General features: G+C 40.3%; 1 protein-coding gene and 1 long non-coding RNA gene across 2 annotated transcripts; one reads left to right on the forward strand and one right to left on the reverse strand.

Annotated features, from left to right (window-relative positions):
- Positions 1-31: 31 nt before the first annotated feature.
- Positions 32-3,291, reverse strand: LOC141825195 (uncharacterized). The gene is made up of 3 exons (XR_012601486.1): positions 3,220-3,291; positions 3,073-3,140; positions 32-1,161 (listed from the first exon to the last, which is right to left on the reverse strand). It is a non-coding gene; the product is annotated as an uncharacterized LOC141825195 (long non-coding RNA).
- Positions 3,292-6,419: 3,128 nt separating this feature from the next.
- LOC141823735 (uncharacterized) lies at positions 6,420-7,438 on the forward strand. The gene is made up of 2 exons (XM_074710987.1): positions 6,420-6,512; positions 6,584-7,438. The coding sequence occupies exons 1-2, from the start codon at positions 6,420-6,422 to the stop codon at positions 7,436-7,438; spliced, it is 948 nt and encodes a 315-aa protein (XP_074567088.1).
- The last annotated feature ends 7,995 nt before the right edge of the window (positions 7,439-15,433 follow it).

Below are 15,433 nucleotides of genomic sequence, written 5' to 3' on the forward strand. Positions count from 1 at the left end.
CAATCAAACTGATCTTGTTGTCATTGGGCGATCAAGGTGCTAGGCCATGACACAGAAAATGAAAATGCAAATGACATGGCTATAATTATTTGCTATTTAGATTCATAAGTGAGCAAAATGAATCCAAATGTGAAGAACACCGTGGCACCAACCAATTGCAAAAGGAGACACGAATGGAATCCAGTCGCTATTGGTCTCTGCCTCAAGGTAGAACTAGTAGGGTAAAAGACCCAAAATGCAAGCTCATTCCAACAGAATTCACTTCAGTTTGCAATCGTGCATTAGATTTGGATGACTCTTTCAAGTTTCAAAATGCCACTAGTTGCACTGGGCTCAACCAAAATACACTTAAACTATATCGCAAGTAAAATTTTGGCTGAGCTAAGACCACAATCAACAAACCACGATCGTGACAAAAACTGATTCCCTTAACCTCCTTCAGTGATGAAGATACACTAAGACCTATACATGATTATCTTATTATAAGGTATCCCTTCACCTCTTCCCCAGCCTTGCCTTGCACTGCCAGAATATCGTCATTGGCAAAACAAGAACTGTTATGAACATCTCACTCAGATTTAACATTACCTCATTGCTCGTATAATCGATGAATCATAATTGTACGTACCAGCAAGTATATGGGAGGGTGAATTCCGTCTCTAGCTTCTTCGTAAGACATTCTGGGCCGTATAGAAGATTATGGCTCATGAAAACGCTGAAACTGTAACCAGTAGCATGGCTTGTACTTGCACTTCGACAACAACAATATCTATACAACAAAAACCTTCATGGCGGCAACAGCAAAACTCACCGCCATGTGATGCCTTTGTGATGAAAACTGTTTTGCCTTGTATCTATGGAACTAAAAAAGATGAGTCAGTAGCAATGGTGCTACAAGTATATGACAAGGCTCGGAGCACTATTCGTCAGCTGATCTGCTTGCCATGATCACTTTTAGTGCCTCGTAAGTCATGAAAACAATGCCCACACTGGGTACAACTTTGAAGTACTCGGGCAAGATACCTCGATATAAACCTTGAAATCCTTCAGTCCGAAATACATGCCCAAATGTGCCAATGAGGCCAGAACTATAAACTCGTGCCCTTCCAGCTGCCCCTTCCAACTGCATTCTCCGTCTAACAAGATCCAGCGGGAATGTCGCTGCAGAGGAACACAAAGGAACAAAGTCACAAAAGATTACAATCACATGAGGTTCCCATCCAAAATAGTGTACTAAGTGTAATACGTAAATAATAATTTAGAATGCAAAGAATCATCAGCCAAAACAATCATGAAATTAGCCCATATTTCGAGACAAGTTGCACCATGCAGTTGAAACAGCTCAGTGTTCACATGCATCACACTGAACCAGCGTGGGAGACACAGGAACTTGCACACAATTCTACAGAGGTATATTCAACTGGTCAAATTATGCATATTACTAGCAAGGGTGCAAGAGATAATTACCAGATTAAATTGCTGATTTTGTGTCAATGAAGCATTGACATTACTTACGCAAGACAAGCAGAGAGTGCCAATCCCAGCAATCTTGCAGTAACATGCCTTGATCAGCAAATATCGTGAGGAAGAAGAAAGAAACTCTAAAGTTGTAGTGTCATTGAGTACATTATTCATTGCAAAACTTAAACAATGATATAGAGTCTTCTTTATAAATGCACTATCATTGCTGATGACGAAAAAGTGGGCTCAAGAAAGGTAGAAGTTGTGCAGCATGTAGAGTTGGGACTGAAATTCCTATCGTATCAGTTCTAGACAGTCAATGGTATCCCTCTAAAAGCGAGGCCATCCAAAAGAATGAAGACGCCGGGGTGGAAAATGCTAGCTCAGATGAAATTGAACCTTCTTATGAGAGTCAGCTTGGTCTGGGGAGTAGCTTACTAGGAAGCCTTTTGCTTGTCCCTTCGCACGTGAATTTCACAATATTTACTAGTTTTGCTAGAATTGGCAAATATGAAAAAAAAAAGAATCTTCATAACAGTTTAAAGAAGTAAAATTTTAATAATAAATTCTTTAATTACATCACTTACAACCAATTCCAAATGTTAGGGAAACATAACATCTTACCTATGCAAGTCTTGGCAGTCCCATAACTATAGGAAAAACATATCTTTTCCAATTTCAGAACAAAAAGAATGATTGAGATGGGAAACTGTCAACATAAGCATCAAATTTTGAACATTCTGCTCTAAACTTTAGCAAATATTAGTGACAATCAGCTGGTGTCACTTATGCACCTACTCTCTTTCTTGTTGCCATGTCAATTTTCTCTATTAAAATGCTCACATACCAACAACCTCTTAAATTGGCAATCTTATAGCTCCCTCAAGAATGATTACAATGGCTGTTTTCCCAAAATAATGCTTATTTCAAAGTGTGGACCTTTTATGGTTTGATCTAATGCTATTTTCTTTAGTTTACTTTTCATTTAGAACAGGTGTATTGTCTAGGTCATAAAGACTATCTATAAGAGGTTTGAAACTATTGTTCAATATAAGTGTTGAATTAAATAGAATTCTCTCATTCTTTCCTCATCTTCCACTCCTCATATTGCACTGAAAAATTGCCAATTGGGGCTTGCAATTGTACTGCATCAAGAGGTATCAAAGTGAGCTTCTGTTAGATTATTGTATAAGGAATGTGGATGATATTGTGTCATTTAACTTCGTCACCCACTTCCACATTGTCTACCAATGTGGCACCAACTTGAAGTCAGAAATCTTTCTAATTATAAGGATCAAAACAAGGTATACATGGTTGCTCTAAGATAAGTGAAAAAATGACAAACTTCCTTAACAACAGGATATATCAACAACCAAGCTGCAATTGTAAAGTGTATACACATTTTGCAGATTTTTTTCTGTGACTTCCTTGAAACTAATAGTTCTATATGTATGACACTTTTAGGAACTAGCAACTCATTCAGTTCAGAGTAATCTTCCATTATAATCGACAGATTGATAAGATTAATTGTGTTTTCCACGATAACTACCTCATGTCAAACAGACTAACCTCTATTTGTGTAGCAACTTAATATGCTTGTCAGTAACATACCTGTTGATGATGCTATACCAGAAAGACTTCCACAAGCTAAGCTAACCAAGACAGGGGAATCACATGGCCTGATTTCACAGAACAAAAGAAAAATATAATAAAAAAATCATATTCTAAGTAGAAAGAAACCACAAGCAAAAGGCTTACCTTTCAACTTGCCAGTGGGATCTCAAAGTTTCATAAACTGAAAAGCTTATTGCTATGCTAGGTCCAACACCCTGCAACCAATAATGTCTCTGTTTTCTTGTTTGTGCCCAATTAGGTGGAGTCCATTTAGGATCTCCTTGATCCGAGCGTGGAGTTGACTTGCCGACTCGCCTTCCTGCATCTTAATATTGAAGAGTTTATTTAATAACAAATCACGCTTAGTTACCTTAGCGTCGTTTGTGCCCTCATGCAACTCTATCAATTTGTCCCATAGTTCTTTAGCAGAGTCGGTAGGGCCGATTCGGTTCAACTCCTCTTTTGTTAAGCCGCACTGCAGTGTATTCTGGGCCTTGAATTCAATTTGTGCTTTCTTCTTCATTTCTGCATTCCATCTTTCTGGTTTCAAGGGGGCATTTACACCTTCGTCCATGGGTGGTTCATATCCAATCTGGATTGCGAACCACTGATCCATGTCGGTCTTCAGATAGACCTCCATCCTTCTCTTCCAATAGGGAAAGTCTTCCCCATTGAAAAGAGGAGGGCGAGCGGTGCTATAGCCTTCGCCTTGGGCCATTTAGATCCTTCACACAAAAAATTGACAAAAATTCCAAGACTGGGTCTTGGATTAGCAGTGCGGGAAGAGGTATAATAGAGAAAAAAAAATGACTCGAACGGTGTTGCACCAGATTCGAGTAAAACCAACGAACGAAAAAAATAATTTAAACTTAGGCACGACTCGAATGGTGTTGCACCAGATTCGAGTAAAATCAACGAACGAACGAAGAAAAAAGAATCTAAACTCAGGCAACAATGCCTAATTTAGATTGAAAAAAAATACGAAACACGAAAAAGAATATGGATCTCCCCCGGCTCTTACGGTGGTTGCACCGATTCAGAGCAAACCTGGCTCTGATACCACTTGTAGGATCGAGTGCACGTGAGAGGGGGGGTGAATCACGTGCTTTTTAAAAATTCGTTCGTTTAAAAATCAGAGTAAGAGACTTTATGCTTTGAAAAGCGTGCAGCGAAAAATAAATACGAAGCGTACGAAATACACAAGTATTTTTTACTTCGTTCGGAGCCGTCAACGACTCCTACTCGAAGGCCCAGGTCCCTTGGACCTTTCCTGTGGGCAATCCACTAAATCTCTCTACCAGAAAACAACTCTGGTAGAGTAGGCGAATACAATAAGAAAAAGTGTGACAATCCCACACTTTTAACTTTTAAATGAGTGAAAACAATAACTATTAAAAACAACTTTTTCGTTACCCAACAATAGAAGATTCTCGATGAGCTTGGATGTTGGGGGTGATCTTCCGGCAGAAGTTCGACGTAGTCGTGTCAAAGCTCGGGCTGCTGCAGAAGAATGACGTTGGTCGAAGTTGTAGGATTCATGCACTGAACAAGGCTTTATATAGAAACTGTTGAACTTATCCAGATCTGCAAATGTTTAAAAAAACGCAAAACTTGATCCACGCATTGCAGTTTATCTTATCTAGATTTAAAAGATAATTTAAATAATATTTATTTTATTCTCTTTAAATATTTATTATAGATAGAAATAATAAAATTTCATATTAACAAAATAAATAATAATAAAGATTAATTTTGTTTTACATGCAAAATTAATTTTATCCATAAATAAACCATATAAAATAGAGTTAGTATAATGATAAAATATATTAAAATATAGAATATTTAGAATTAATTAGATCCTGTCACTCCAGACCAGGATCTAACCAGGACTCAACTTAGATCACCAAAGTGGGTCTAAGTTGGACCGCGCCTAAAGTCCAAAATTGGACTCGTCCTCACTGGTTCGCTCCTCCAGTGACTTACCTCACTTACCTCATGCAGCTCTACTTAACTTCTTAACCCACCAGGACTTCCTGCCAAGGCTCAACCACCCTGGTCTTTCTGCCAAGTCTCAACCAACTTGGTCTTCGGCCAGTTGTCAGGCTCCGCGGACCCAACTGGACTTCCTGCCAGGGCTCAACCACCCTGGACTTCAGCCTGGTGTCTGGTTCTAAGTCTTTCGACCCTGCACACTTAGTAAAGAGATTAAAAACAACAACCTAACTTTAACCACTTTGTCATACATCAAAACCTGAGTTTGATCGTTAGTACCCATATGGATAATTGATGGACAATATCAAATCGGTGACAACAATATGAAAAAGATAAGTTTATCACTCAAAGGAATATCCCAACAACTAAAGGAGAACATCAAGAATATAAAAGAGGTTAGCTCAATCTATGTAAGTTGTCGCAACATAAAGAATTCCAACAACCGTGTTGTGTTGGTCTAGTTTGCTCTAGTCCTTCTTCCAACATATAAGCATTTATCTTTCAAACCATTAACAACATCAATGGTCAACCAACTAACTGCACCAACAGATAACCAATCATCTTTCTGGAAGAGTCAACCAACTATCATCGTGGTGATCTAGTTTGCTCTCGTCCTTCGTTCAATGTCATCAGTTGCCTTTCAAGTCATCAACAATAATTACTGTGCACCTTCTCACTGTAGAATCATCCACGACTTTTTAGACAGCAGATAACGTGCCCCATGAGCTACGCTTCACTCGGCAAAGACTGATGAATTGGCAAAGTTGCCAATGTTTGTCACAAATTTGGCTGACAGCATTCAACCAAAAAGAACAAACAAAAAAGAAGACAAACTGAAACCAGTAGCGCTAGGTAGTCTTTTAAAAATGCTAAATTCAAAAAATAAAAATTTATAAATCAAGAGATATATATGTTCCTATATATTTTCTTTTTCAGTTAGCACCTATTGAATTGTCAAAGTACATATTTTGAATCGACAAGATATATCAAGTCAATTGAAAAGGTAAGACAAGCAAACCAAATAAGATGAGTGATAAACTGGACGAACCAATTGGAGTGAAGTGGACAAAGATTAGATGAATTGCATGAAGGGAAACAAAAACATCAAATGCAACAATAAAAATCTAAAAGCTTCTGATTAATATATTTGGATGACTGAAGACTAGAGGAGTGCTGTCGCTGCCTGAGATGCCACGGCAAATGCAAAAATAAATTAAACCAGGCGTAGTTGAGCTTTCAAATTCTATATATAGAGTCATTTGTAGTAATTCTTTAGAACTTGGATGAATTATTAGGGTTAACTTTTAACCTGAATCAGCAAAACAAGGGGAGTTTTAGGTTTAGAATATTGCATGTCGACGACAAACTCTGTGAAACTTGTCCTCCATGATGGACAGACGGCGACGGAGCCCATTCCGTTCTTCGATCGTGATGAGCAGATTCAGGTGCTTCATTTATACTTTTCTCTTTTGGTTCATCGTGTGTTGAACAGTAGTTAATTTGCGGGTTATTGCAGAGCATGACGTTCCTGTTGGGATGGACGTCGGTCGTCCTGAGCAAGACGTCGCCGTCGGCAGTGGAAGTCGTCGTTCATCAACTAGATCAACCGCCGCCGCCGCCGCCGCCGCCGCCGCCGCCGCCGCCGCCGCCGCCGCCGCCACCGCCACCGCCACCGCCACCGCCACCGGTAGCATCAGAAGAAGAGAACAGAATTGAGATCGTAGTGGAAGATGAAGAGATCAAGCATCAGGAGCACGAACAGGGCAGCACCCACTCGTCTGGCTTCATCACCGAGCAGTACAGCAGGGAGATGCGCGGCCTGCTCATGGTCCTCGCCACTCTCTTCCTGCAAATGGCGTACCAAGCCGGCCTAAACCCTCCCGGTGGTTTCTGGCAGGACGACTTGTCGGCGCCGCCCGCTGCCGCCGCCGCCGCCGCCGCCCGGCGCAGAACCATGACCGCCTCGTCGTTCGCGCCGGCTCCTCTCGGAGGAGAAAACGGCGGCGACGACGTGGTGCCGCACCAGGCAGGGGATCCCATCCTGCGGTCCAAGTACCGGAACTGCTACCTCGGATTCGCGTGGCTGAACGCGCTGTCCCTGACGTGTTCCTCGGTGCTGATTCTGTTCCTGCTGGCGCAGCCGCTGTTCCGGAGCCGGAAGGTGAGGCACCCTCGCTGGCCGGTGCTCATCATGTACGTCAATCTGGTGATCATCCTGGCGGCGTACACCACCGGAGCGGTCACCGACGCGGAGCTCATGATCTCGCTGATACCATTGGAGGTGATGGGCGGGATGAGCGTGATCATTCTGTATATTTACACCGAGGGGAAGTTTTTTAGAGGAAGAAAAACAAGGCGCCAAAATAACTAACTAGGAAAATTAAAGGAATTATTTGCCATACGTCACCTTCATATATATAAGCCTTTTGTCATTGAATAATTAAGAATGGATGAGATTTCGAGGGAGAAAACAAAATCTTATGAAAAAGATAAAAAGTAGTGAGGATTGTAGACTTATCAATTTAATCTTTTACCTAGCTATGAATAATATAACATTAGATTAAATTGTTTGTGTTCTTTATTCATTATAGATCATATATATTTTAACTGAAGAGTAAGTATTTGAAGCTACTGAATACTCAAATTTCCAATTGTAGAAGTAGCACTTGTAAGATCGACAAGGAAGGACACAATGTTGGGAGAAGGCCGATGAGGAGTATCAGTGGGCTTAGGGAGGATCAGTTTTGTCTCCTTGGTGATGTATTAATGGCTGTGCGCAACGAAAGAGTGTGATAGAGTCAAATGAGATTGGATGATTTCAAAACGAGGGGTTGCGGAGGAGATTTAGCTCTTCGAGGCAGTGTGGGAAGAAGAGGGTATTCTTGCTGCAAAAGGTTGGAATCCGCCAACCTAGCGGCCCCATACGATCGGCCCCCCGACCATCTGTGGAGAGGTAAATCACGGTGAATGCGGGACTGACCAGGGCATGGTGGCCGAGGGATTTGGAAACATGGCACAGATTGATGTTATCGCAAATGCAACCATGAGCCCTCGAACCGCCCACCTCATGCTGCAAGCACCCATGCCCTGACCAGCTGCGCCCGCCCGTGGGGGCAAGAAGAGGGTATTCTTGCGGATGCCATGTGAGGAGAGCAAGAAGCTCGAATGGAGGGAGAATATATACTTACGGGGAGTGAAAGGGAGATAGTTGTTGAGAGGACGACGACGATCAAGCTGGCCAAGGAGTTGCAGAGAGGAAAAGGTTAGGGTTTTTGATAGAGTGCGAGTTCGTGGGGAAGCGCAAATGGTGCACAGTGGGCGTGTGTTAGCCCCCTAATTTGGTGGCACGGTTGGACACCAAGGATTGGTGCGCTGCTCTTTTGGTGCAACCTATTGGGCATGTGCGCAAAGCATGTCAAGTGGTGACAAGATTTATGACAATGTGCGGGGGTGGCTGAAGCCTAAGTCGAGTAAGACACAAACTTGGATTATGGCAAGCAGATGCGAAGATTGTGCATGCCAAGTCTAACATTAATTAGCCAAGCAGGGTTGCGGGAAAATACTAGCCACGACATGCGCTGGGGCGCATGCCATGCGGCACGACGAATAGAGCAATGTGGGATGTTTTGCTTAAGTCCGTGGTGCAGGGATTGGGCCATGTGCATGGTGTGTAGGCTGACATTTGGCATGATACCAAATCAGCAAATGATGTGGACGAGCAATTTTGACATGTAAACAAGGGTGGTTAGCAAAACTACCCTGTAACTACTATAACCTCCAATGTAACAACTGTCTATGCATGATAAATAGGCAAGGCTAGGCATTGGCAAGGGGAGGCAATTCTTGAGGAATTGGTGAAAGCAAATCCTAATTTGCTTTTGATATATATCAAAAACTTGGATTAGGGTTTTTGATATATAGAGTGCGAGTTCGTGGGGAAGCGCAAATGGTGCACAGTGGGCGTGTGTTAGCCCCCTAATTTGGTGGCACGGCTGGACACAAGGATTGGTGCGCTGCTCTTTTGGTGCAACCTATTGGGCATATGCGCAAGACATGTCAAGTGGCGACACGATTTACAACAGCGTGCAGGGGCGGCTGAAGCCTAAGTCGAGCAAGACACATATTTGGATTATGGCAAGTAGATGCGAGGATTGTGCATGCCAAGTCTAACATTAATTAGCCAAGTAGGCTTGCGGGAAAATACGAGCCACGACATGAACTGGGGCGCATGCCATGCGGCACGACGAATAGAGCAATGTGGGCTGTTTTGCTTAAGTCTATGGTGCAGAGCTTGGGCCATGCACATGGTATGTAGGCTGACATTTGGCATGGTGCCAAATCAACAAATGATGTGGACGAGCAGTTTAGACATGTAAGCAAGGGTGGCTAGCAAAACTACCCACTACTATTACCTCCAATGTAAATGTTGTTTATGCATGATAAATAGGCAATAAATGTTGTTTATGCATGATAAATAGGCAAGGCTAGGCATTGGCAAGGGGAGGTAATTCTTGAGGAATTGGTGAGAGCACATCTATAAGGTCTACTTGTGTTCCTTTATTATTGTGAATAATAATGGTTGGGAAGTTCCTGTACATTGTGTGTTGCTTGCTTGTGACTTTTGCTAGTCATATTTGTGAAAGACATTCTCTTGTGCGTTGGTGTGCTTTTGAAGGCTGAATCAAGTGCGAGACTTGGTGGCCGTGTATGGTATACCGAATTTTGTATACGATACCGTATACCGTACCGAAAATTTCGGCATAAAAAAATCTATACCGTTACCATACCGAAAATTCGGTATACCGGAATTTCGGTATTTTCGGTATACCGAAATAGAAATACCGAATTTTCAGTATATTACACCGAAAATATTAAAAATTTTGGTATACTGATAATTTCGGTACGGTATTATACCGAAAATATTGCTATACCGAAATACCGAACAATAATAATTGTGTACCGTTATCGATACCGAAAATTTCGGTACGGTATAATACCGTACCGAATTTTTCGGTATACCGAAATTTTCGATATGGACGGTAAATATCGGTATGGTATGTGCGGTATACCAAAAATTCGGTATTTTTTCCCACCCCTAGCCGCACATAAAATTTTTGAAGGCAAAATTTGACCCTGTGACAACTAGTATATCAAAGCATTGAAAGATGGCGGGAGACAATCACGAAATCAGAGAAAGGATTTCACATCTTGAAGCCTTAATCGGTTCTATCCCTTTGGGAGAAGATGATTAAAATCTTGTGGCATGAATTGTGAATTTGGAGGCTAATATGGAGGAAATGCAGGGCTCTCTGATGGTAGAAGCGGCTCAAATTCACAAGGATAATGATGACTTGCGCTTTGAGTTGATATCTTGAAAAGAGCAGTGACTTCGAATACAGAAAGAGGTGCAGATCGTCCTGCGATCAAAGTTCCAGAGCCAAAATCCTTTGGTGGCACACGGAGTGCTAAGGAACTTTAAAATTTCTTATGGGACATGGAGCAATATTTCTCAGCTGCTCGAGTGTCTGAAATTGAGAAAGTGACAATTTTTAGCATGTACCTTGTGGGTGATGCAAAGCTATGGTAGCAAACACGCATGATAGATGATGCCAATGAGGGTCGACAAAAAATTGACACTTGGGAGTGGCTGAAGAAAGAAATGAAGGATCAATTCCTTCTTGACAACAGTTCATAGATTGCTCAAGATGGGTTAAAACCTCTCAAACAGAATGGTTCTGTAACGGACTATGTCAAAGAATTTAGTTCTTTGATGTTGGATATTCAAAATATAAGGAGGACAAGTTGTATAACTTTTTGTATGATTTATAGCCTTGGGCACAAATAAAGCTTCGACGGCAAAATGTAAAGGACCTTGTAAGTGCACTTGTGGCTGTTGATGCCTTGGTTGATTTTCGCATGAACAAAGACAATCCGCCTACTTTTTCTTCTTCCAAATCCAAGAATATCCATAAGGATATAAAAGGAGACAGGAAGAAAGATGACAAAAAGAAGGTGAAAAAGAAGGATGTGAGTCACACAACCAATGAAAAGGGAGGACTGAACATCCTGCCACCCAATGAAAGAACAACTCAAAAAACAACCAAGATTGTTTCTTGTGCAATGGTCCGTATCTTGCTAGGGATTGTCCCGAAGCTTGAGTAGCTAAATTTATAATTTATAATTGCTTCACTTCTCTCTGCTCTCCTTCAGCTCTCCTTCCCTCCCCTTCTTCTCAATCTCTCCGTCCCGTTTCTGGTGCCCTAATCCTAGTTCTAAGGTTAGCTTCTCTTCCAATCTCTCCTAATCCCGTTCAGGTGCTCCGCGGAATGCGTCCCAGCCGGCCTTTGTCGAGCTCTTCCGCCCAGGAGTACGGCTACGGGCAGCGCGGCGTGCTGCGGATCCCCTGTCCGGTACCGCTCTTCCGCCGCCTGCTCCTCCTTCTCTCCTCTTCCTCATCCGCCACGTCGTTCTCCCCTGCTTCTCCGACTTGACCTAATCGAATCGGCCTGGGTATCTCCGCCTCTTGATTAATTGTGTCACCCTGTTTCCCCATTTAATTCTGGGATATGTTTCTTTGGTCTCTGTTTTTTCACTTCTTTTCAATGCAGTGAGAATGTTTCCAAATACATGTAATTAGTATGCTCCAATCTAGAAAAAAAATCATTTTCTTCATCCACAACTCCATGTTTTTAATCTTCATTCTTCTGCATGATTGATGGTTTCTGTGGTTCAAACTTTCGCAACTTGAAAACAAGCTAAAGACGCTACCAAGTGTTGCAATTATGATGGTGTGTTGAAGTTAGCTATTGCTAATTAGAAGACAAACCCCTTATTGGTTGCTGATCTGGTGATTTGGTGGTAACAATAAATAATTTGGATTGTTAATAGTTATGGTCAAGGAGGCAAACTTTGAAAATGAAACCCTTGGCCACTGAAATTCTAAAAAATATAGTTTATCAATTGCAATGATATTAATTCTAAATTACTGTTGTTTTTCTTTTTCTGTAAAATGGTGGAATCCGTCATAACAATCCTACACAGTCGGCTCCACAACTACTATTATTACTTTAATGTTAACTTGCTTCCATTACTTTTATCGATCTAATAAACTAACTTTAATGTTAACTTGCTTCCATTACTTTTATCGATCTAATAAACTAAAAGCCTTTGGTTTATGCAAAATGTGCTACTTGATTACCTTGTGTTTTTGTTCATTTACATGTAATACTGTGGATGGGGTACACAGGTACTTAGTAATTGGATGTACTTTATTGTGGGCAGTTGAACTTATAATAGTTTATATGACAAGCCAAGAGGAAAGGGTGAAGTACTTCCCAACACTTATAAGTTTTAGACCCCTATTCTGATGATGCCCTCTTAAACTCTATGTTTCTTTGTTGAGACTGAACATGTTACTTTCATGGTGTTCATGAGCTCTCATACCATACATATCTGTGCTTAAGGATTTAGTAAGGTGACTTCAGGTGTATAATTTAGCCAAATTTAAGAATGATGATAAACCTAATTAGGGTTTAATGCTGGTATAATCATGCAAAATTGCCCTTGTCAATACCCACTCTGGGCATTAACATATTGTGGTTTACTATTCAATGCAATAAGTTTGTTCCTAGTTTCAATTGTTGTCATCTAAACTAGATGAATATTTCCTATTCTGGAACCTAATTAACAATTTTACGAAAACAGGTTTTGTATTTTACAGCGTATCTGGTGGAGCAATGGGCAGGTAGGCATGGGATAAGCTTAGAACTGGAGGACCTTTTAACTTCTCATTCAGTCCTATGTAGGAAGTGAGGTACAGTAGGGTTGTCGATGGGTTGTGCTCATGTCGTGCACGATCTGGGCTTGTCTTGTACAGCCATATGTTATGTTAGGTTGGACACGACCTCAAATCCTAATGGAGCATATCATGATCAAAGTAGAACCAATTAATTATCCTCCTTGGCGAGTCCTAAGAACTAACTAGTGCTTGCGCCACTCTTTCCTGTTATGCTGGCTCCATATAAACAATTATTTCATCTTCGAGAAATTCACTATCAGGATAAAGTGTAAGAAAGAACACCATTTGGCCCTTGAGACTAGACTATGATGTGATGGTACGAGGTGGGACGGATTCCTTAGGCGATTAGAGTTTAAATTTTACCCATACCATATTATACTTGAGAAGTTTAAAAAATTTATGACATTAGGTTGTTCATCATAATCCATCTACGTTTCTAGATTTATTTTGGTGGTTGGTGAAATTTTTTTATGAAATTGAGTTGGTCACTTTTAGAATTAATCGGATTGTAAGAATTAGATATTTGAATTGAGTTGGATCTCAATTTCGTCAATCTAAGAGCATTACCATTTGACAAGAACAGAACCAACTCAAGGCCAAAGTAGTTCAGCCAGGGCGCTCATATCCGTTTAACTCTTCTTCCTCTTCCCTTTGCTCAACAATCTCCGACGACTTCTTTGCAGCATTTCGCTTGCGATTTGCAATAGACTTGACGCGATCTCATCAAAGCAGCGGCAGCGGTTGCATCATCAACTCTCTCAGCTTCTTTTAGATACACTAGCTCTGATACAACAAGCACAAGGGAGGCCATAAGTAGATTAGTAAAGATATGGATGGAGATGGAGACTTGAAGAAATGTTCTATGGAGTTTGTATAGAGAATGTGGATCTGTTGAGGAGAAGTCGCCCATTGTCACTTCAAAATTCCTGTTAAAGCAGTGGGTTTCGTTTGATGGTTTCAGCCTTTGGCTTTTAAATGTCTACCCTCTCTTTTGCATCCCGTTTCTTATATGTGCAGTGATCTCAAAAGTCAAAACCGACCACGCAGGCCCAAATTTGTTTCGTGTGTCAGGCAGGTTGGGTTTAGCCTGATCCTTGCGATGCTGGACACGACCACTGATTTCAAGTCGGCCACTACTAGAATCGGAATGTCTAGCAAGATCCTCAACCATTTTTTTTAAAAAATATAATAATTAAAATACTTTAAAAGCTAAAAGTTAAAAATAATTGTTTTGATAGGAATATTTTTTTAGAAAATAATAAATTTATATTATACTTTTATAAAAATTTCATAAATAAATTCATATTTTAAAGATTTTTTTTTTTATTTTTTTAAAAATATTTAAGGATGAGGCTACCTCTTGGATTGAACCATCACCGTCGTAGCCTAATCAATAGCATAGGTTAGGCGAGCCCAACCCATGACATAGGCTAAGTTAGCCCTCATATCTCATAGTTGTTATTGTATGTTGTTGCGGCTAGGTTAAGAGTGGTTGGGGCATCCTTGAGCTCTCGTTGTGGTTGCTATGTCAAATAGAACAAGCTCTCTCTCTCGTAGTGGAAGAGAGCTCCGTTGTGGTTGACATTATAGATGCCAAAAAAACCTCTACAATAACTCTTATCATGGGAGATGTTCTTAGGTGGCTCCATGATTTTACACCTATCTGTGGGTGTAGATAATTTGATAATCTTAAGATTTCGACGTGTTGTGATCAGGATGAACATAAATTATTTAAATTTAAATAAATATTACTATAAATTAAATGGCAGAAGGCTCTCCTTCTTAAATAATATATTAAAAATCTAAAGAATTATATCTTTATAAATACAACATTATCATTATTAATCAACCAGTTCATCAAACCAAGTATCTTTTCAGGTCCTAACAAAAATATATATATTTTCACATTTTACATTCCTTATTCTACGGAAACAAAATGGCGAAACTTGTTTTAAAATCAAACCAACTCTCAACTCTCAACTTTACTTTATTAAATAATATAAAAATAAAAAATAATCATTTTGAAAATAATTTATAAATGAGTCATACGAATTTATCAATACAATTATATATATATATATACATATAAAAGTGTCCAAGTTTTATCTGATTAATTTCTGAAGTAAACCATCTTTTTCGTCTAATTCACTTAGCTTATATATACTTAGAGGTCAATCCACATATGCCACTATGATCTATGACTAGCGGCCTAATTTATCCAACGTTCAAAATTTTTAATTATATTATATTTATTAAATATAATCTAATTATAATTTATTTTAGAAACATATGACGGATTCTAATTAGTAGTACGTGGCAGGGATAGTCAAGGGGTAAACTGATATATATATCGAGTCAAATTAAAGTTAATAGTCAACACAGAATAGACTGTCACCTTGAGACTCGGCGTCTCGATTTCTCAGCCACTCGATCTCTCGATCTCTCGGCCACTCAACATTTCGACCACTCGGTCACTCGGCCTCTCGGATACCCGATCTCTCGGCCACTCGGCCTCTGGACCACTCGACCTCTGGATCACTCAACCCTTCGACCACTCAACAACACAAC

The sequence above is a fragment of the Curcuma longa genome, chromosome 3, assembly GCF_044706935.1.
Source record: "Curcuma longa cultivar G26 ecotype Majalengka, Jawa Barat chromosome 3, ITB_CL_G26_1.1, whole genome shotgun sequence".
Classification (NCBI taxonomy): Eukaryota; Viridiplantae; Streptophyta; class Magnoliopsida; order Zingiberales; family Zingiberaceae; genus Curcuma; species Curcuma longa.